This window comes from Pipra filicauda, unplaced genomic scaffold (assembly GCF_003945595.2).
Source record: "Pipra filicauda isolate LSUMZ 115617 unplaced genomic scaffold, ASM394559v2 scaffold2_size9829703_pilon, whole genome shotgun sequence".
NCBI classification, from domain to species: Eukaryota; Metazoa; Chordata; class Aves; order Passeriformes; family Pipridae; genus Pipra; species Pipra filicauda.
In genome coordinates this window covers 8,777,218-8,798,866 of record NW_024104421.1, presented here as the reverse complement: position 1 = coordinate 8,798,866, position 21,649 = coordinate 8,777,218, and the positions used below count along the sequence as shown (strand labels likewise).

Genomic DNA, 21,649 nt, shown 5'->3' with positions numbered 1-21,649 from the left:
CCCTTCCATGGGCAAGGAGAGCAAGTTAAAGGAAGACAAAATATTTTCCTCTGACTTCCTTAAAAATAACCTTCTTTTTTTAAAATTAACTTTGATTCATCTTTGTGTGTGTGTGTGTATCTATGTGTGTTTACATGTTTGGGTCTGCCTTCTTAATCCAAGGATTAATGTTCCTCGGCTTATGTACACTAAGGCAGAGCTTTCAAAAATACTGAATTCCTACTAGATGCAGGAAAGTGTGCAGAAAAGAAAAATCTGATTAAAGATTCTGCTGAACTATAACCTCAGCACATACTAGTTGATGGAGACTGTACGTAGCAAACAGGTGATATGAATAATGCATCTAGCTGAAGACTTAAACTGGTTTCACATAATATGAGGCATCAGGGAGCACAACCTGATGCACAAAATTACTGCTAGTTTCACTGCTTCCTTAGCTTTTGTGTTTTGCTACTTTATCTCATATGACCAGGTTTTATTTGCTGTCCTCTGTTACTCCTATGTCTCTTTCAGGTTCACTAATTACCTGAATATTCCATGTGACTTTGGAGAAATTTATTCTTCAGAGCATTGTGCCATATCTTTTACAGCGTGATATTCTGCTGCTTCTATTTCATCATAAGTTATTTTGCCTGTACTTGTTGTTGTCTTCGGCACATCTTCATTCTCCTAAGATGGTATTAGCTGCAGATTTCATTAGCATTTTCTGAACTCTGTGGGTTTGGTCACTATTCCATCTATCAAACATCATCCCTGGAGAATATCATTAAACAAATCATCATAAATCAAAAGTTTACCTTTTCTTATTCTCTCTGTATAAGGCTCTGCAGCCTGTTTTAGATCGACTGGAGTCCCTTTCCTGTCCCACCCCATTCAATCATTCCTGTCAAAGTCAATTAATCTTTAATCCAGAGCCTTGGCTGCTCAGCGTAGTTGGTGAGACCATGAATTTATAGCACACTAATGCCCACTCATCTCAGTTCCACCCACGGCTCGATACCCAGCACTTCCTGCTGCCGTGCTGTGTCTCCAGCCCGAGGGATGGCCAATGGCAAATGCTGGGAAACGCAACTGGGGAGGAACTGAGGGCATCTGAGTATAAAACTTACGTTCACATGGGGAAAAGTAGCTTAGTTCAGCTTGTCGTTTAACACTGCTGGCATCTGGTAGGAATTAGAGCAGCTGATTCCATCGTCAGAGGGCCTACAGGAGCTGAGGTTTATGCTGGCTTCCACGTTATTATGTGTGTGTTTATGAAGACCGAGGAGGCAGATAGACACAAACTTGGAGCTGTAAACATCATTGTGTACAAAGTGGAGATGGTTGTGTGCATCATTTTTGGTGTACTGACAAGCACAAACTCACAATAACTGTAGCTTTTGGGGCTGACTATAACAGGCTGGTAACTACCTTAATGTGCTTAAATGCTTAAACCTCCATGGCATTTATTCAAACTGACCCGCTCCCGCAGCCTTCTGTGCTTCAAAATAGATGGAATCCCAATTCACTGGTGATATACAGAATAAACAGAAATTATTAATCCTTTATTTATATCTTGTCTTACTAAATGTGTTGCTTTCTTTCATGTGTAGGCGTGAATGAATGTGTAGGAGGGTATTGATTTTGGCAGGAGCAGGGTGAAATGCAGGTGTGTGTATGTGTGGGGGGGGTTCTCCAGAATTGCTGGAAATGCAGAATGCTCCCCTGTACAGAGAGCACTACTGAAGGAATCACAAAGACAGAAAGGACGGAGAGAAATGAGTAAGTAAAATTCACAGAACAACATAAGAAAATGCATCCAGATCCCCAGAGTGTAAGAAGAGCTAATTAAACTGCAAAAACACCAGTTCAGCCGTGGCGGTTCATAGTAACACATTCTTTATTATTGCATAATTACTGACTGCTGAATGCTTGAAAATGCACTAACATCAAATAAACATCTTGTAATGTACTACTGGTCTAAGTAGACCTTTATCTTTCTAAACTGTAATTGGAGATCAATCATTAGCCAGTAAGCACATAACCTGCCCTGTCTGCATAGCCAGAGTGAGAACTGGTAAATAAATGACAGGGCAATAGGGAATTGACAACCTGGCCAAAATATGTGTGACCTTGTGTCTCATGTGCTTCAGAGTTTGCTGGAGACTTGGGGACAATCACCCCCACTCCTAAAATACTTGGAAGTTAATGATGCCAGAGTCGAAGAAGTAATGCAGCTGTTTTACCCCGTCTCAGGCACTTTTGCCTTGCACAGTGAACTCACTAGGGCTCCAGTCTGAGTCCCTTTTCAGATACGATACCTAAAAGAGCTCCACGAATTGCTGAGGAAAGGGGGTGGATTCACGATGATGAAAGGCATTGTGGTTGGTATTTATAACATTTAAAATATTTAAATGTGTATATGTAAGAGGAGACAGGAAGAAAACCCATAAAAATAGTAAACAAGAACTTAGCAGGTCTTAAACACTTCATATTTATTGTACATTAAATAAAACAATTTCAGTTAAGTTGAGAGACTGATGGGTTGGATTTAGGAAATCAAAACTTCTATAGGAAGATATGTTCAGCTTAAATGATCATTAAGTACATACGTATTAGTTACATTATAGTAAAACCATATTGTGTTAAACAATTCCCAGGTGAATCAGATACATTATCAAAGAGGTATGTATTCCAAGGGTCTTATTGCACAGCTACTGATTAATCCATGTACTTCCAGTCTGAGAAAGATATGCTTTGTGCCAACGGGTACAGGCTCCGACTGCCTCCTCATGTTTATTACACAGTTTCTCCTCTTTCCTCATTAAAAAACAGAACACAATATCAAACAGAAAATAAAGCTGAACATTACAAAATGTGTGTTGTCTTCAGTTCATTTCATTTCAACCCCAAAGCAATCCATGCGTATTCTTTCTTTTCAGTAAGAGCAGATAGGGAAAACAAAAGAACAATTAAGGAAAACAAAAAAAAAAAAGGGAGGGGGCAAAAAAATAATAAAATCTCCAACCGCACATTTTTTTCTGTGATTGCAAGAACTCAAATGCTGTTACTCTGCTACCAACTTCCAGTGCAGTGGGAGGAAACACTGTGGACGGACTCTCACTTGGCTTCAGTTTTGTCTGCCTGTACTTCACGCATATACGAATGAATGATATGCGGAGGCACTCCATCCATCAATAGTCTGAAGAACGAAAGCCCACCTACAAACAAGAAAAAAAGATAGTCTTCAGGTTGAAGGTCCCTGGAGCAACAGCTTTAGTACCTTTATTTTCTGGCATAAATGACAAGTTTTAGTCAGTCTATATTGCATTCTTTGAGATGTGGTAAAATTCAACCCTGTTCAAAAGTCCAGCATGAGACTTAACCATTATTTAGTGGGTGCTATACAGGCGTTTCCTGTCCTCTTGCACAGGGTGAATTTCATTTCTAGGATATCATATATTCAGTCATTTATCTCATCCCATGCAATAGTCTATGATAAGCTTCACTTCAAATGACTCTCTTGGCTTTCCATCGGGCTGGGTGGAGTAGGGTCAGAGATGGAAGTCAGTGCAGGGGGAACAATATAGAAAACACCTGACTGTGATGAGTTGTGGAAAACATGCAGAGATACTCAACTTATTCTAGTTTTGGGTCTTACAATGGTTTATATGTCCTTAGCAAAATATTTACCATGCTGCTTGAAAATAACAATTGGGATGATGTATGTGAAAGAATCGTATGGAAAAAAGCCAGGATTTTAGATATAGGTGCCTTTAGCCTCCAGAGAGAGATGATGAAAGTTGAAACTTTCATCTGCTGGGAAAGTCTGAAGAATCATTTTGGGTTTGCTTTTAGATTCAGCTTTGAATTTCGCTTTTTGTTGGGGTTGTTCAGCCTGGAAAAGATAAGGCTCCAGGGAGACCTTAGAGCACTTTCCAGTGCCTAAAAGGAACTTACAAGAGAGATGGAGAGGGACTTTTCACAAGGGCATGTAGTGATAAGGCAAGGGGTGATGGCTTCAAACTGAAAAAGGGTGGGTTTAGATTAGATACAAAGAAGAAATTTTTAACTGTGAGGGTGGTGAGGCACTGACACAAATTGCCCAGAGAGGTTGTAGACGCCCCATGTCACTGAAATAAAGTCACAGAAACTAAACACATGAGTATTTCTGTTCATTTAATTGATATTAATTTCATGATTTCCAAATGATATTTGGAAGAAACAGGGAAAGATATATATTTTGCTAAAAACTTTAGAATCTGCCCCTTCTCCAGACAAAGGGTGTCTTTATTTGCTTTATTTTTATTTGCTTTATCTTTATTTGCTTTAAAAAAAGATATATACCATTACAATTCCCCTTACAAATCTGCACGAATATTGTGTTCTGTAAGTTGAAAACCACCCGCTGATAGCTGCACTTACCTTCTGAGCTTTTTCTGGAACACACCAAAAGCTTTAAAGCAAAAGTAAATTGCCAGGATGAAGATAACACTGTCTCTGAGTGCTTCAGCTAAATGCAATTGAGCTGATACTTACACACAGCATTTATCCCGTGTACGGATTTTTAAAAATTTATACCCTTCATTAACACAAGGATTATCCAATTAAAGTGCTATTAGTTACTAGTGATTATGAGACTGCACTGTCTCATTTAACACTGTCATTGTGGTAGAACTGTTTGCTCCCAACCTTAGGTAGATGCAAAATACAGACCAAAAAAAAAAGCATGCTTTTTGGCATTCTTTCAGCTCATGGAGTGCATGTTGTGATACGAGTCATTCATTTTTAAATGAAGTTAACTGTGGAATAAATATTTTGTTTATGTAGAGGTATATTCCTATAAAAAATAACTTACTGTAAATGCAAAATGCTCTTTTATTACTTGTATTTATTCATGCTAATTAATCATGCTAACTCATGCACTGTTAAATTCCATTGAAACATGTACCATTAGAAGATAGTGGGATGTACTACTAAGAAGAATTACCGTAACAAGCAATTATTATAAAAATCTGTATTTATGTGCATTAAAATTATCATGCTACTAACTGTAAAAAACATTTTCATTAAGTGACATAATGAAAATCATGCCATACTAGGCAGACATTGTATGACCTGTAAACAGACATAAGCTTCATATGCAAGAACCATATGAAAGCTTACCTTAGATGACAATATACATTCAAAAATCCTTACTGTGGGATTACTAAGGGAGAGAGAGAAAGAGAAGGAACAATTTAATTGCAAACACAAAAGTAGAGAGAAAATGTTGAGTGAAATTATTATTACAATTATGTCAAGATGATAATTTAATCCTTAGTCATGTAAAATATGTAGGAATAGAAGCACATGAAGAGTAAAAGGTAGGGATCCAGTTCCACTTCAAAATTATCATTAATATGGAAAAGTTATATTAATATGTACAAGTAACTATAAAACCTATAATTAGTCTAAAGTATAGATTGGAACCAAATTATGCAAACTATATTTATGATAAAAGTTTCCAAATGTAGCTTCAAAAAAGCTAACACATATATATATATAATATTTTCCACCAGGGAAAAAAAGCACACACAAAACACTGAAGGATATATATATATATATGTTGAAACTCTGTAAGGCAAAATAATCAAGTACAGACTAATTACATACCTGTGCACTAGAATATGTACTTTGTCATATATCCACATTTACATTACTTAAAGCATGCTATTCACTCTGTAGGAGCCCTTACTTTTAATTAAACATTTTGAATCTATAAAAGAACCATATATATGCATTTATGTATGTGTGTGTATGTAAAGGCACTCAACTTTGTGACTATTGTAGCCTTTTAAGAAAAATACCCTAAAACTTCAAAGCTACAGGAACATTATCTAGTCTGATCTAACGTGGTTTAGGTTTGGAATTGTAAGTTTGGATGATAATATACTACAGACTGGTTTCTGGACATCATTATAATTTTAAAACTGCACTGTCAATATTCTGACATTTGGGCAAGGTTGCAAGAAATCACATTTCCATAGAAAGAGGAAAATCTCTGAACCCCACTGAACTTGAATGTAAAATAAGTTCTAGAAGGAATAAAATAAATGAAGTAAAATTTTCTGCTTGTAAGTAATTGAATCAATATTTCATCCTTGATTCAGTAGGTTAAGCTCAGGTATGGATTATCATTCTGAGCACTAATTTGTCACCAAAAACTAATCTGTAATAAAGAATGCCTTTTAAGCGCAGCAAAGGACTTTATGATACTTCTGTTCTTTCAATAATTCTACAAACTAACTGAGAGATGGCTTTTGGAAATGCAAACTTCATTCTCCTGGAAAGGTCTAAGTGTAGTGGTCAGAGGTATTCACAGTCATTAAATAAATTCTTTATAGGTACAGGTAGTTCTATGAAATATATCTAAAACCTTAGTAATTCTGGTGTTAAATACCCATATTCTTGATTAATTTAGCCTTCTTTGCTCATGTGACATAAACAATGTATGCCATGAGACACTAGCTAGTTTATTCAAAAAAGGAAATAAATACACACTTTGCATGCAGAAAATGCGTTTGCATGTGGAAAGAGAGGAAGGGAATGAAATGGAATGTCCAGAGGAGTATGCGCATTATAAACCTGATTATTCCCCGCCAAGCAGATTGGTTCTCCTGGGTTAATTACTCCATGATAGATCACTGCAGAATTAGAATATTTATAGTGGTATTTATTCGCATTTGAAATTCTTCCCAGTTGATCTTAACACCTTTTAAAAAAATATTTCTTGTACAGCAACTTTGCTATCACCAACCTGCCAGAGTGATCACCAACCTGGATTTCACTTTTAAGACAAAAGTCCTCCAAAGCCATTTTTTTCAAGATAAAAGAGGTACCACACCTTATCTAATTCTTTTCATTGACCTCAGTGAGACTGATAAGGAATCATTCCTTACTGCTACTAATGTGAGATTTATAGCCAAATTTAGGGATCTGCCTCAACAAACTCAAAGATATATATGTTGTTTTCTGTAGTAAGATGAGTATGAAACACGCAGTGAGATTCTGTTTATGCATTATCTTTCAAGATAGATGAGGTAGAGTTATTCTCTTCTCTAAGATCTATTACATTACTTTTTACAGCACACTTATATTTACAAAAAAGGCCACTGTATGTGCAATTGTACAGAGCAGCTCATATAACTGCCATCTTTAAGTTCACCCAGCAAAACTTAAAACTGAAGAATGAAATACTGTCCATCTGAAATAACATCAGTACATGCAAAACCTCTTTTGAAGATAGAATTAGTTTTTACTATTTCAATTGTTGTGCTTATAAGTTTCAGGAAATGAGAATTAAATTTAGCAAAGACTAGGGGTCATTGCTTTTACACCTAAAATAATGTAAGCAAATGGCTAAAAATGTAGAAATATGTAGCATCCTGATAGGATTCATAGCCAGAGTGTTCCTAGCTAGTCAATTATTCAAATATTATGCAAAATCAGAAATGCTAGGCTGTTCTGTGAACATTCCTGGGGCTGAGCTTATATATGCATGATAAATTTCAGATCTCCCATATGTCAGAGATAGATAGTTAAAAGTAATTCTAGCCAACATAAGGAAAAATAGCTTACTACAATATATACTGTTGCATGGCATAGAGCTCTTTAGCATGACTTACTAGTAAGTAAGTAATACCTACTATTTGTAGTAATAGCATTTACCTTGTGCATTCACCAGATAGGTAGCACAGCCTTGAACCTGTTAGTCTTATTCAGGCAACAGTCAACTATCTCATCATCTTACAAATCCAGACCTTGATTGTTACTTGCTGGAATAAAGCTGAACCAATTTAAAGCTATACAAATGAAAACACAAACACAAACACACACACACACACACACACACACTGCAATTCATTTCCAGTGAGTGAGAAATCCGCAGGTCTCTGCTCTGCATCAGTGTGATGAGCAGTCATCCGAAGAGCCCTCCTAAATGAACAAACAGGCTGGGAAACTTAAAAGAATGATAATTCAACATGTAAGTCAGTAGAAGAGAGAACTAAGATGTAATTATATTTTTATATTCTGGCTGTTAAATAGTAATTTGCTATATTTGCATAGAGCAAACCCTGAGCCTTCCCTGGTTTACTAAGCCTCAGCTGCTGTATTCAGTTAATCCTGTTCCCCTTGAATCCATCGGTTGAACCATGAGCTAGGGAAGGTGGGTTTTAGGTTAAGGAAGCAGCCCATTATATGGCTAGTAAGAGATTAACAACACATTATTTTCTGAACTTTATATGCAAAAAACCTCTTGGTAAAACAGAGGACATAAATAAACATCTTCTCGTATTTCAAATATAGCATTTGACTGTACTACAAGCAAAGTGCTGAAGACTAAAAAGCTACAATTGAATGTAAATGTGCATAAGAATCTTAGGGCTTGGGAACTTAAAATGTTCAATGAAATAACAACCTAACTTGGCTTTTCAGTATAAAAAAGGTAGACTAAGCAACCTTCTCAGGTGATGAGGTCTTCTGTTCTGCTGTGAAATAGAGAGTTTGCTTGTGCTTAAGGAAAACAATCATTTTCGGTACAAGGACATCATCTTTTAAACGCAGTATCTTAAAAGATAGAAACTAAGAAACATATTATGCATATTTTCATTACATTAAGTGTTCAACTTCATAGACCAAACATTTACTGAAATGTCTTCTTGTTGGCAAATTTGAGCTGTGGGACAAGATATATCAGAAAATACAGAAAAAGGAAATTGAAGTAAACACAATACAATCCATACAAATATTAAATGTGGTTGTCATTATAGACTAGCATGATGGAAGTAATATAGATAGGACCATATTGATATCATCTAAATTCCCTCTAAATTCCTTAGACACCTCCTGTTAGCTGGTTTTAGGCAGGTTTCCTTACTTATAACCTCAGATTAATTTTTTTCAGAAATACTTTGCTTATTTGACAGTTGAAACTAAAGCCTTTGGTGGGAATTAGTCCAGCTAAATATGACGCTATCTTTTCCTAGGAAGTAATTTTCTGGAAAAAAAGGCCATGAGATTCTTCATTAGTAGTCCAATCTAGATCCATTTGCCATTCATGATATTCTAAACTACCTGAAATTCATAAAATTTATCTGTTAATGAAAACAAAAATAGTTCTTCAGTTATAGAAGGATTTTGCAAAATCCATGGGTTTGTATACTGTGTTCTTAAAGCAAATGCAGCAATTATATCAACTAGTTTGTGTCCTTGGGAACAATACTACTTTTTACTATGATTTGCGAACAAAGTTCCTTGGATGCAAATGTCTGTTTTGTTTAATAAATAGTTTTAAAGCAGACCAATTCTGCCCTGAACTAATCTTTCTTCTTTCTCTCCTTCTCCCCTTGTCATTTGCTTCAGAGGAATGCCTCTTATCTGAGATGTTTTGCCTAATGTTTTCCCAGAGAGCTCAATGATTGAGTTTTACTGGAGTGTCTCAGGTAAATGGCACAGCTCTGAGAGTTACAGTCCACTGTTCTGTCACTTGTGAAGAAGTCCTTGAAATCACTGAAGATGTGAATCATCATTGAGGAAAATGAAATATAGCATAAGCATAGTATGTTGGTCCTCAAAAATAAAACAAAGCAAACAATATATTTTTTCTTTAGCAAAGTTATTATTTGAATACAGGAAGGTAAAAAAAGCTGTTTGAACTCCCTTTTGGATTTGCCTTATGTACTTTCAGCTCCAATTCAGACAAACAGGGCCTTTGCAATATTTTAAAGGCCTTACCTTTTACTTCCAGTTTGCAGTCCACTTCTGCCTCTCCAAGTTCATTGACTGCTCGGCAGGTGTAAGTACCTCCATCATAGGGACTGGGTTTGCGGATCTCCAAGGTACACACACCTTGGTTGCTGAACATTCGGTACCTTGGGTCATTCATTATAAGGACTTTGTTTTTCATCCAGGTTATTTTGGGCTGTGGTAAAAAAAAACAAAAACAAACCAAAAACAAAACAAAAGAAAGCCCACATGCACAAATTGTGAACTATTTTATCACTTCTTTGTGATGTTCAGTTAAAACAATCCAGAAATGATGGAAAACAGATGCAGTAGTGATAGAAAGGAAACTGTAATTCCTTTCTCAAAGATAAATATGGGCTGCATCATACATCTGTTTATAAGCACGATTTTTTTTTCAATGCGGCTCCTATCACATAATTAAAGTCATAAATTTAAGCCTGCTATCAATACAACAAGGACTGTGCAATGATAGCAAACATCTGAGCACTAGCTTTTGACACCCAATTACTCTGAGTTAACAAGAAAGGCATGTTTTTCCGCAGTAATTTGCACAGTCAGAAATTGTGAAGGTACAGAGTGAACAGCAAACATGTTCTTAAACACTCTGGAGTTCTCATTTTACTAGGCCAGTTCAGCTTCTCACAATAGAGAATAGATCACAAAAAGACACAGTTCAAAAGAAACCACAAGACACAATGTGCAGTGGGTCTGAGAAACAAAATGATCCCCAGAGTATTCCTGCAATGTGCTTACTTAAAGAATAATTAGCTTTTTAAAAAATAATTATGGCTTTATTTTTGTAATAACCTTTACTGATATATTAATTTTACAGCTATTGTCAGTGTGGGTCCCAGTATAGCCCAGCCTTTTCCTGAGGTTCTGCCCTTTCACTGAGTTATTTGTGGATTAACTATTATAGTCCCTATAGCACGAATAAGTAGGTCCTTTTTTTTGTATTTTTGCCTTCAGCCTGGCTTGTGAGAGAGACAAATGGCAAAAGTGGTTTTATAATTTGCATTGTCAGGTTAAACTCTCTCAAGTTTTAAGTGTTGTTAGGAGCTGTGCTGTACCTTGGGGTTGCCCCGAACACTGCAGTTCAAAGTAGCGTTGTAACCAGCTATGGCAAAGGTGTTGACTAGAGGCTGAGTAAACAACGGCCGTTCACTGAAGTCAAAATCATCGTAAACTGGATATTTGTAGACTTTACCTATGAAATGAAAATAAAACATTTTTGAAAAAGAGTGTTGGCATGTAGACAAATACCCAAGCATCTTAAACGGCTACGAGGAGTCGGTTCTGATCTGCACTGTGACTCTAGTAATTGCACTCGTAGGGGAAGCTGGAAGTGCACCTGCAAAGTGACTACAGCCCCTGCCCATGCTACAGTGTTGATGCCTGAGAGCTTCTCTTTATTTCCTGTGTAGGTGGTATACAAAATAACACATATTTATTCCATGTCTTTGCCTGATTTCCCTGTGTGTTACAGAATAGGACAGATCATGACCAATGTACTGCAGGATGCCTACCTTTGACAAGCCTTGTTCACTCTGTTGCCAACTACTTTTTCACAGTTTGTTCTGCTTACAAACTGTCTCTGTATCTGAAAATCCATTTTTCTTTCTGCTTCAAACACTATACTAATAATACAGATACCTGAGGGGATGTAGTTTCTGTACAAGGAAAACATGGTAGTAAAATGTGTTTTCTCACTGCCACTTTATCCCTGCTCTGCAGTGGAGATTACCATCAATAAATCTTCTTCAGCCACAAACTCAGCCAGCATTTAAAACAGCTGGACAGGCAGACATCTATTCCTGTGCACAGGTATCATCAAACATCATTGTTTCACTGAAACCTGATCCAAGCTCTCATACTGACTTCAGTGCAGCTCAGGCCTGATACTTGCTCTCATGAGAAGGGCAAGTAAGGTGTGATAAAAATCAATTTCTATAGCCATTGTTCATGACCCTGTTTCTAAAAGAGAGGACCTTCAGTTCTTCAGCCTGGCAGTGTGGGTTGTACAGGTTGTCTGTCCTCTGCATCATGGCAGTCATGTATTCCTTCCTTTCAGACAAACTGAGGTGATCTGGTTTGATTTTCTTCCTGTGAGCCACTTGTTTGTAGAATTCCCCTTCTGTAAATGGGCAGGGTTTTTTGTCTGGTTGGGTTTTTTTTAAAGTTTACAGTACCATTTCAAACTGCCAACTTCTGAAATGTCAGGATTTTTGACTGCAGGATCAGAGTTTGTCCAGCCCCACCCTCAAGAGATGTGAAGCAGGAGTTATGCTTTCCTGTTGGATCCTGCCTGAAATGGAGGGAACACTTGCACAGCTGATGCCAAGTCTCCACTGGGAGGCAGTGACCCGCTGCTTCTAACAGAACAGCTGCTTTAATCCTCTTCCAGCTCTTGTCAGCTTACGTCTGCCAATGGTGATGTGAGTCTGAGATCCAAGACCATAGGACAGAACATGGGAAAAAAGTCCCACTCCTAATTAAAACAATGCCTGTGAACTATGTGTACAAATGAAGAAGGAAGTGCCTTAATAGGAAGTGCCCTAGCTGTTGGTGGTACCTGGTCTTGGGGCTAGGAGTGCCTCTGAATGCTCTAGAGATATGGCCTTTACCTCTGATCACCCTCCAGCCTCTGAGCACCCCCCTTCCCTTTTGACAAGGAATGGATAATTAGCTAACCATCCTTTGCAATCAAAGCACTCTCTTTGGTCATCGTTGCATCCTCGCTGAGGCCACACATGTTCTCAGCGAAGACCCTGAAGTAGTACTCGTTTCCTATGATGAGCTCATTGATGGTGGCACTGGTGCGATGGTAGTGCTCGATCACTGTGAACCATTCCTGAAAGGCACAAACACAGAGGGTGAGCTTCCCCACAGCACCCTGCACCTCGCAGACATCAACTGGAAGAATCATCAAGCTTGTGGGAGTAGATTTTTCTTTGAAGCGAATGTTACTTAACGCTAAAGTAGTGACACTGACAATAATTAATGAAATGAGTGATGATGAGAACACTGCAGAGCTCAGCGATGAGCAGTGAAGGCCGAATGGAAAGTGAATCCTCCTGAATTGTTACACTCTGGTAGCTGGAGGGGTTTGTTTCAGGCAATCCAGTATTACAAAGGTGCTGTTGTGTGAGCAAGGCGGGCACCCTCATTCCTAATTCAGTCTGCTGACAGAGAAAGTACAGTTGCAGATAAGAAAACTTAGGCTTGGGGGCAAAGGCAGTAGCATGTGCTATTCTGCAGTAACATGTACTCACAAGACACCACTACACTCATCTACCCTCTCTATCACAGGTTGAGTGTTCATGAGAAATGTAGTTTTATGCCAGTGATCCTCTGACATCTAAAGGTTCACATGGGGAAGTGGGTTTTAGTGCTTTGGTCTTGCAGCAGTAACAGGACATGTGAATTCTTTCCTAGTACACAATGCTTAAATAACAATCTGAGATGAAAGAGGTCAATGCTAAAAATGCAATTAATATAAAGTGCAATATGAGCACAGCAATGTTTTTGCTTTTCTTTACTCTACCCTACATAGTTTTCTTACTTTTCTCAAGATGAACTTGTGCTGAGTTCCCTGTACCACAGTTTGCACTGCTATTTGGTCAACTTAAAGAGCCAAAGTTCCTTTGGAAAAACAGTTTTCTGTAGAAGGCCAGCTGTGCCAGAATTGCAAAATACACCATCACAGATAATGTGAGGAAACTGTGACCTGAATGATCCATGTCACACTGGACCCTAGATGCTTCTGTTGTTACTTTCCCCTTAACACAGTAATTTAGGGAGAGGGGACATTGTTTTGATTACTGTACCAGAAACCATATCTTCCTACAGTCTCAAGAAGAAAAAAAAAAAGGATGGAAACGGAAACAGTGACACAGGAAGAATGAACTGATCAGATCATGAAGCAGATAAACATATTAATGCAAGGAGTTGGGGGGAAGACACTAGAAGATTCTCTTGGATTAGGTAACTCCCAAAATGTTGTCCTAGATTTCCAGTGTTTAAATTTGCAGTAAATGTTAAATCTAAGAATCCAACTCCTGTCTTTTAAGGATGTGAAAAATTCCTGTTATTTTAATGAAAATAATGAGCATTTCTATATTACACTTTTCATCTGTGAATCTCAAAGCAGTATAGGCATTAATATGTACCATTTTGTCAGGGGTAGTAAGGAGTGGTAATGACTCACACAGTGTGACATTACAGGTTTGAAAACAGCAGCACCAGTACAACAGTTTGTTCTAGTAGCAACGTACTGACTTTAGGATTAATATTTTTGAGGTTTTATTTTCTCTACTGAGACAAGGGAAAAATGCAGAATTACTTCTCTCAAATCCACCTGTCCCTTTTTAGTCCTCTTCTTTGGCATAATTTGAAAACATTTTTATTTGTAGGCTTTAGTTATAGTGAACAAGAGATTTTTAGAGGTTTTAGAGATGCCTTACAGATTCTTTGAATGCTGATAAATCAATGCTTTGCCCACCTACATAATTTTAAGCATGTAATGCTTTTTGTTTTTAAAAGGGAGAATTCATGAGTACATCAAACTTTTAAACATCTCATTTTTACTTACCATACTCTTCTTATCTGCTTTTTGAATAGTGTACCCAGTAATGGCAGCATTTCCATCATCCTTTGGTGGCTTCCATGATAAATTTACATTCTCTCCCCAAACATCCTCAATAGTTACAATCTCTGGTGGGCCTGGGCGATCTGTAACAAAAATATAGCAGCTGACATTTTCTACTCTTTGCTTTCTCTATCTTTTTCCTACACACATCTTCCACTTAGTTTAATTTCTCTCTTTCCTACAACACACACATGCAAAAAACCTCAAAACCAATGTCAAAACAAAGGTTGCAAAATAAAACTTTCCAAAGTTGAGATGTGAGAATTGAAATAAACTTAATATTATTTAAAGTTGTGCTACCAGTTTTGACTACCATGTAAAGAAATAGATTGGCAAAAATGAAAAGTAAGTGTGTTTTCTTGCCTGTCTTTCCTACCTTCATGTACTTTCAACATTTAGGATTTCTTTTACACTACAGTTGTGACAAACTTGCTATGAATTTGCTGCTATTTCTGGCTATGGGTACCACTCAACAGGAAAAAACTTGCATCCTGGATAGGCAAGAACATGAAGGGCATGACAGTGGAAAAAGAGACTGACATGTTCCAACAAGCATCTGCTATTATTTATGGAGATTATTACTTAGAGTCCACAATTCTATAGCCAAGTAATTGGATGTGGAGAGTTACCACTATCAAGAAAGATGTTCTTTGGGATCCTTGTTTTTCCTATAGGCTTGGAATTTCCTATAGGCTGGATTTATTTCCATTTCTCAAAACATACCAACAATCTGAATATCTATTGTAGCTTTGTCCACCAAGTTCTCTACTTCCACTTTCATATCATATTCTCCAGAGTGCCCCCTCTCTGCCTTTCGGATGAAGATGATGGTGTCGTTTTCAGTGTTGCGGATGTTGATTTCATTCTTGTCGATTGGAGAACCGTTTTTCTGCCATGATACTTTTGCCCGTGGTCTTCCCTGCAAGAAGCCAGAAAACAATTTTTATATGAATTTTGGAGAGAAAAGGGAAGAAAAGAAAACAGGTTCATTTCCCATTTTTTCCCAAACAGGAAATAAAAACTGTCCTGAAAGAAACAAAAAATTCTTTTTTAAAATATACAGCATTTAGAGATGCAATCATACCAATTCATCTGAAATATAGCTTTCTTTCCTTTTTTTTTTTTGCCCCAGGACATTGAAAATATTTGCGCATTCTGGCTATATTGAGCAATTATCTTTCTGGCTATATCTGACAAATAACTTCCAGTTTTCTAAAATAAAAAGGAGAAAAAATAACTCACAGAAAATACAGAATAAAGTATTTCACCCTCTGGAAGTGCTTACATTCCCTCCACTGCCAGTGAAAGAGGGAAATAGTAGACTAAGACTCTAGGGAACCTAAACTCTCTTCTTTCATTGCAAAAGAAGTTGGAATAGCTGTTAGGTAGGCTGGATGATGTCTTTTGTGTGCCATTTTTTGTATATCTAAGTGTCCAATTTAGGTACTTAATTTAGAGTGAATTCCACCTGCTTTACCATGGGATTTGCCTTCCAGAGGCAGTTTGTAGATGCTATCTGAAAAGGGTAATTCTCACACTGCTTTGAACACCTTATCTTAGAGAATAACCATAGACTTTAATCTCTTTAATTAACCATAGATTTTAATGTTCCTTTAATTTCTCAAGAGAAGTATAGCTTGCAGTGTATTGCTGATCAAGCTTTTATAAGGCTTTTAGCAGCCTTATAAAAGCTGAGTTATGCCCACCCAGTATCTTTAAGTGTGCAAACATGAAATAGAAATGAATTCTTCCTTAATTCTTGTATCCAGAAGAAGGATTATGCAAGTAAAGAGACAGTCACTATTGTAAAAGGCATGGGAATGAAGGTTAACATCACACTGTAGGAAAACATGCTATACATTTAGAAATAGTCATATTTGTGATCACAAGGATTTAAAAGTTGCAGTCTGCCCATTCCTCCCCTCTCTTTTCCTCTCTTGAGAAACTTATTAAATGCTACTGTTCCACCCACAATAACTATATCTAACAGTGTAAGCACTTTGCATTGTGCTAGCAATTATCTCACATGTAACATCTACTGCAAGGATTAATAAGTGTCCTCTGGATGACAGATGACCAATCAGTCTGTCTGATCTAGCTACCCAATTCATTACTTGGCTGAACGTAATTTCTCTGAGATGTCAAAGCAAAAGCTTTCAAACACCTCTGTGCTTCAGTGTGCTTCCACACTGCTTAAGTTACAGAGAAGTAAGTTAAAAAGCATCAGTATAAAAAAAAACAAACAAACAAACCACAAAAAAAGCCCCAAAACCCAAACAAATGAGAATCTTTTTAGCTCTTACCTGGAAAGGAACAACAAGATTCACAGTTTCTCCAACTCTTCTAGTGTAAGTTTGTTTTAAGTGTCTTGGTAGACGAATCTTAGGAGGTTCTGGAAAAAAAAAAAAGCTTGTGCATTACATTTGTCTTCTAACTGAGGCAGCACTGGTGGGCATCAATATAAAATGGAGACTATGTGGTCTACAATTCCCAGAAGTGACTAATGTGTGAGGTATCTTAAATTTCTTGGTCCCACAGTGTTACATTTAGTACACCATCAGGTTTTAGAACACCAAATGCTATGGTGGTAGGAATAGGTGAGAAACTTAGTGCAACTTTAAAAAGGCACCGTCAATTTCAAATTCTGCAGGGAAAAAAAGCCCTAAAAAACTGAGATAAAGGCTCAGAAATGAAACAAATAAAAATAATTATGACATTTTTTTAAAGGTGGTTTCATGATTTCTAGCCATAACACAATGGCTTTGTAAGGCTGTATCATCACTTTCCAACAACAAATAAGTATTAGCCTTAAAAAATCAGGTCTCAGTATGGAAACAGAGCGTTAAGTGTAGGCAGGAGAATCTTACCTATCACTTCCTTGACTAAAATAGGCTGTGGGTGGTACCTGGGCTCACTTTCACCAGCAGCATTCACAGCTTTTACTCTCACAAGGATTTTTGAGCCAGTGGGCAGGCCGTTGATAGTAAACTTCGTTTTGTCTGTCAGCTCCGGGTTAGCCACGATCCATTCATCGGCTAGTTCAGGGAAATGGAGGGAGGAGGACAAATGGAAAGAACAGGGAATTATAAATACACCCACTGCATGGATGAGGAAAATTACAAAACAGTAATAGATACATTAGATTCTAATGAATAATTCTATTTTGTTTTTTCTAATTATGCTGTAAACACAATATAGATTCACTTTCATACATAGGAAGAATGTTTTAAACCTTAAGGGGTTCCTGATGATTATATATTTATATATAATGGTACAAATGTTATTAGAATATGTCTATAATTTAATTGTGGCAGAAAGAAAACTGGTTAGTTTTTTAATTCAGCTGGTAGAAAACAAGGGGAACAAAGAGTATATTTCCAAAAGCGCTCATAATTTCTTTAACAGCTTCCTTGGAGAGAAATGGGGTTTGCAATTAATCTCAGCTGGTACTGAGTAGCCTTGAAAGTAGAACTGAGGAATAAGAGAAACACAGAATATTTACATATTGCAATGAAATGCCATCTCTCCTTGTGCCTTTAAAAAAGGAAGGCTGTGTCAGAATTATTCACATAATTACATCATTCTTGGATTTTTAATCCTACCCCTAGGCAGTTGCATGTAAGTCATAGAGCGATCCTAATAGTACAGTCTTTCAGAAGAGCTTCAATTACAAATAACACTTTCTTATCCACTCTGTCGTCCCAACATAGGCTGCTGTAACACTGCTGGCACCTGGACATTGGAGCCAGGTTTATGAACTAGCAAGTCAGGATCAATACTTTCCATGTCATATGAAGATAGCATTATAAAATGGGCACAGAAGACAAGAGAACTATTATAAACTAGAGAGCCCTGCAGATTCAAAGTATAATGCTATGATATTTTTTCATAACTGCGTGTCTTACTTTTAGGAATAAAGTTCTCCTTCAAGCTGCTCCTTTCAGCTTCTAGCAGAAAAGGATTGCAATCGATGACTGTTTCCCAAGAACCTCCCCCTCCCCTTATACATGTACTACAGAAAATTCTGCAGACTGTTACCCCTAAAAATCACTCTCAGGAATTTATCTTTGCTTTTATGAAGAGAGTTTTTCTTTTGTTAAAGAAGATTTATATCCTTTGTTGAATACTGTACCTTCCAGGTTAAAAGGTGGCTCCAGCAATTCCTCAGACAGATCTGTCGATATACCTTGTGAGAATCCATCTTTAAAATTAATCAGAGACACCCACTTTCACATAGATGGAGCATTTTGTCAGTGGTTAGCAATTCCTGTTAGTAAGTATGCAAAGATAGATGCTGGGCTTTAAAGATTTAGAGGACCCATATTTAGGGAGACTACAGGGAGAAAAGAGATGGGAAGAAGGCATCTAGATCACAGCATAGTTATATGTGATGCCCACGGGAAAGCTAAAGGATAAAGGAAGAGGAGGAGATAAGTTTGTATATTTTTCTTTGGGCCTGAGCACAGCCCTAGAAATATGAAAATGAAGAGACAGAAGGAACATTTGGAAGAGAGAAATGAAACAAAGTGATGATAGGAGAAAGTGTAGGAGAAGAAAACAGATTGTAGAAGAGATAAGAAATTCAGAGATAAATTCTGAGTAAGAGAGACAGAAAAAAAAAGAGGTCTTGGAAAAAAACTTGAGGAAACAGATGAAGAGAACACATTTAGCTAAAGGCAACACAGAATATTAAAGAAGACCAAACCCATGGATGATGACAGATATGACGTAGACCCTAAGGCTTCATTTCCTGGACGAAGCTATCACTGCCCTGGATTTCCTGTAATCTTGGAGTTGGCTGTTTTCAGGATAATAAAAGTATTATTCTAGTATCTGTGCATGGTCCTGGATGAGTACACTGGCAAAGATCTCAGCCAACAGACACTCTGAAGTGCTTATTTAGCAGCTATGAAAACAGATCATGTGCAGGTACAATAGCCCGTTAAAAGCAGATAAACATAGTGTCCAAGAGAACACTAGGGCCAAGCTCTTCAGGCAACCCTTGAAATGTCCCACAAGAACCAGTCATCAGCATACTTTACTAGTAACTGACTTCTCCAATATCAACAAGATTTGGTCTACTCCGCATCACCATAGCAAAAGGTTCAAGCTGGACGTTGAAAACTGGACCTGGGGAGTTCTATATTCGTGTTAGTCACACCTATGCAATGCTGGATCCAGACACTCATGATGAGACTCTAGTTCAGTAATAAACACAGAGAGCTGTCAAAACTAGTAAGGAAGTACAAAAGTCCACTGCAGTGATCAAGTTAGGAGCTTGAGACTAAAGGGAAATACCAATTTCTGCAAAGCCAAACAAATGCTCACGATACATTATTCTTTTGAATTATCATGATATAATTTTTGTCTTTCTCTTTTCAGCTTGTGATTTTTCCTAATGATTGCTATGCTAAGGAAGACTCGAAAAAGCCCTCTTTAAAAGTATTTCAGTGACAACAATGAAAGAATGGAGAATGTAAAGACAAATGAGTTTACAAACAGATAACTAAGAGAACAGAATATTAGAATGAATATAGACAGTCATAAAAAGTACCTTGAAATTAAGAAGAGTTATTAAACATTACAGAAGAAATTAGTTTGAGGCAGAGCAGGCAGTAAAAAGACTGAGAAAAGGAGGCACTGAGATATTGCAAGAAAGGAAAAAAGGACTTTATGGAGAGAGAAAAATTTATAATCCAATAACATGACTTAAAATTGGTATTTTCTACTTATCTTGCTTCTTCCTAAACAGTTTTATAACATATATACATAATGTCAATTGTGTATATATAGATGTATATGCATATATAGGAGGCATATATAGATATACAGAAAACACTCAGAAAACTATGTAAAATACATTGTACCCATTGTATTTTAACTGAGGTGGGTTACAATAAAATGGCAGATGACTGCCATTTTGTTGTATCTTCATATGTTTTAAACCTATCTGAAAAAAAAGTAAAAGAATTTGTTCCATTCAACAGGTATAAAATGATCTTCTGTCTAACAGTCCTTTAAAGATAGATTAGGAAGATTCCTCTGACAGACATAGTTAGAATTAATGTATTTATATTTTTCATTCTCTCTTGTCACCTTATTTGGATATCACATACTGTAATGTCAAGGGGTTTGTGACAGTAGCATGTTACAAGCACTTATAACTTTTCCCTGCCAGTCTACCAGTGCTAAACAAAGCAGAATATAAAGTATACACTGAAGTCCTCACATTGACACTTCCCTTTATATTCCCCTACATCTGGCCTGTGAATGGAAACAATATAGGAATACTGCATCTTAATGGAAGACTGCATGCTTACTCGTTCTGAGATGTTCCCGCAGCTCCCTCCCAATACACAAGGAAAACCCTTCCTACCATTCCAGCTGTGTTTGCCTTCAGGTGCTCTTCTTGAGGTCTCTGAGCTTCTTGCAGTCTGTTTCTGCTCCTTAAAGATATTCATCTAAATACTACAAGATGCTGAGTGCTCCTGAGAAAAGCCAGTGCTTCTTCTTCACACCCTCTCCCGCTCGCCTGAGAGAGAGCTGAGCGTACTCTTATCCTGTGGAATCTGACCACTTTTATGAACTACTGTTTTCCTGGGTTTCTGAATCTGAAACGTGACAGTGTGAATGACGATGTCCTCTACCTCTTGTCTCCAGGCTGTGGACTGCATTCATTAAAAGGTTTCATTGAAACAAATGGCTTCATGAAAAAAGTTATGTAAATCATAACTTGATTTACAGCACAGTTGAGAGCAGCAGCTAGTGGAGCTGAAGATATCTGTGTCCCATTAATCCACAATGTTGCTGCAGTTGATGGTGTTGGCCCGCAGAGGCTGGGTATTGCACATACCACTCCAGGCTATTTTATACTTACCCACGTGCTGGTGGATTTTACTTTTTGAGAATAAACTTCATTTGATGCCAGTTCAGAAAAAAATCTGCTAGAAAATACTAAGTTTCTGCTGCTTGATCACCAAAGACAATATTTACGATGTATTAATTGTAAAATGTATTTCCCTACTCTCAAATATTTATGCAATCTCTGGTATCTTTATCTGTCTCCTTCAGTTCTGTATCAACTTTTGTCTTAGGCAGACATAGTTGAAGATCCCATATAAGGCTGCACTGAAACATTGGAGAAATTAAATATCTAGACATAAACTTTGCATGTCTACATGTCTGCATCTCCTACAGGAAACTTAGTGTTGGGGACTTGTGCTTGAAGTAGCC

The 21,649-nt window shown here is 37.3% G+C and overlaps 1 protein-coding gene across 1 annotated transcript in view; it reads right to left on the bottom strand.

Annotated features, from left to right (window-relative positions):
• Window positions 1–2,979: 2,979 nt before the first annotated feature.
• Window positions 2,980–21,649, bottom strand: part of MYBPC1 (myosin binding protein C1) — a 73,888-nt gene continuing 55,218 nt past the window's right edge. The window contains exons 21-28 of the mRNA XM_039383188.1: window positions 17,284–17,451; window positions 16,720–16,808; window positions 15,140–15,335; window positions 14,360–14,499; window positions 12,460–12,619; window positions 10,839–10,975; window positions 9,757–9,943; window positions 2,980–3,200 (exon numbers count right to left, since the gene is read on the bottom strand). Of these exons, the coding sequence (XP_039239122.1) occupies window positions 3,100–3,200; window positions 9,757–9,943; window positions 10,839–10,975; window positions 12,460–12,619; window positions 14,360–14,499; window positions 15,140–15,335; window positions 16,720–16,808; window positions 17,284–17,451 (1,178 nt within the window). The 3' untranslated portion in view covers window positions 2,980–3,099. The remainder of the gene's footprint in view (window positions 3,201–9,756; window positions 9,944–10,838; window positions 10,976–12,459; window positions 12,620–14,359; window positions 14,500–15,139; window positions 15,336–16,719; window positions 16,809–17,283; window positions 17,452–21,649) is intronic.